At 35.6% G+C, this 1305-nt stretch overlaps 1 protein-coding gene across 1 annotated transcript; it reads left to right on the forward strand.

Annotated features, from left to right (window-relative positions):
- Positions 1 to 301: 301 nt before the first annotated feature.
- On the forward strand, positions 302 to 972 carry Tsp_13641 (ephrin-4; the record flags this gene model as incomplete). The annotated part of the gene is made up of 2 exons (XM_003370347.1): positions 302 to 467; positions 839 to 972. Coding segments are annotated over 2 exons (300 nt in total), but the record flags the coding sequence as incomplete, so codon positions are not given.
- Positions 973 to 1305: the final 333 nt, after the last annotated feature.

Here is a 1305-nt window from a genome sequence, read left to right on the forward strand (position 1 = left end):
TGGGGGCTTCAAATTTTAACCCTTTCCAAAAAATAACAACAACAGTAATAATAATAATAGTATATAATGCGAAAAAAACACGCATTAGTTCAATCTTTGTCATCTTCGTCTCCACTAAAGCTATGGAGCCATTCGTTGTCCAATTGCATGACAAAGTCGATCTAATCTGTCCCCAGTATAAACGAGAAACGCTACCAAATTTATTGGAATTTTCAATAATTTACATGGTGACCATTTTCTTCAACAATTAGAAAACTATTGTTGCTTATTTTTCTTCTTTAAATGAATAACAACATTTCAGGTTGACAAAGTTGGCTATGAATCATGCTCAATCAATTCCACCGCACGTTTGGTCGGTCTTTGTACAGTGCCTTATAAAAAGCAAGTGGTGACAGTGGTTTTCCGACGTTTCACGCCCAATCCCGGTGGTTTGGAATTTGTCCCCAATCGACGCTACTATCTAATTAGTAAGCTCGTTTCAGAAATTTGTTCATCATTTCCTCGGCTAATAATGCCACTGTTGCATGATGAAACAATAATAATTATTATCATCTATCAAATCTATCAAATATCAACGAATATTTCACATCTCACATATTTGAAAGCTGCATTTTTTTCTTTCCTTCAGTTACTAACAGATTCCATTTTTCGTTTAAAATAATATTGTATGTCACATTTAAACAGTATAGGGAAATGAGTTTAGAAATAAACTAATTAAGTTAGAAAAAACAGCCGCGTATGATTGAAATGCCTGATTGACGTTGAAACTGATTGACACTGTCGGCAGAGAGTGTACAATTCGATGAATAAAGTTAAAAATAATGTTGAAAATTTTTAGCTACTAGCACCGGTAAGATGGAAGGTATGCAAAACACTGATCGTGGATTGTGCTATTCGAAAAATATGCGACTGCAGTTCGACGTCAAAGAAGAGAATTATCAACCTGTGGAAAGTAGTCACTTTTTTACATAATTAATAACAATTATGAAGATATAGGAAAAAGAGGCAATTTCGTTCATTTGTTTGAGGTAAAAACAAGCTTGACATCAATCGCGCATCGACTAAACCGTTCATCATTTGGGATCAGCCAAATCACAGAGCCGGTGAAAATGCCAGATTTACAGCAGAACTAAACTTTGCTCACAACAATCCTGCGGGAAATGATGTTTATTGGTCAAACAGTCGCTTCACTGCGCCAAAGCACAGAGCGAACGCATATCGACCTGCTCGACTAACTGAACGACTGAGTATTTGTGTTTGATGCAACATTTTCCGTGTGATAAACAAAATAATTTAATCAGATGA

The sequence above is a fragment of the Trichinella spiralis genome (genome assembly GCF_000181795.1).
Source record: "Trichinella spiralis strain ISS 195 chromosome Unknown Scfld888, whole genome shotgun sequence".
NCBI classification, from domain to species: domain Eukaryota; kingdom Metazoa; phylum Nematoda; class Enoplea; order Trichinellida; family Trichinellidae; genus Trichinella; species Trichinella spiralis.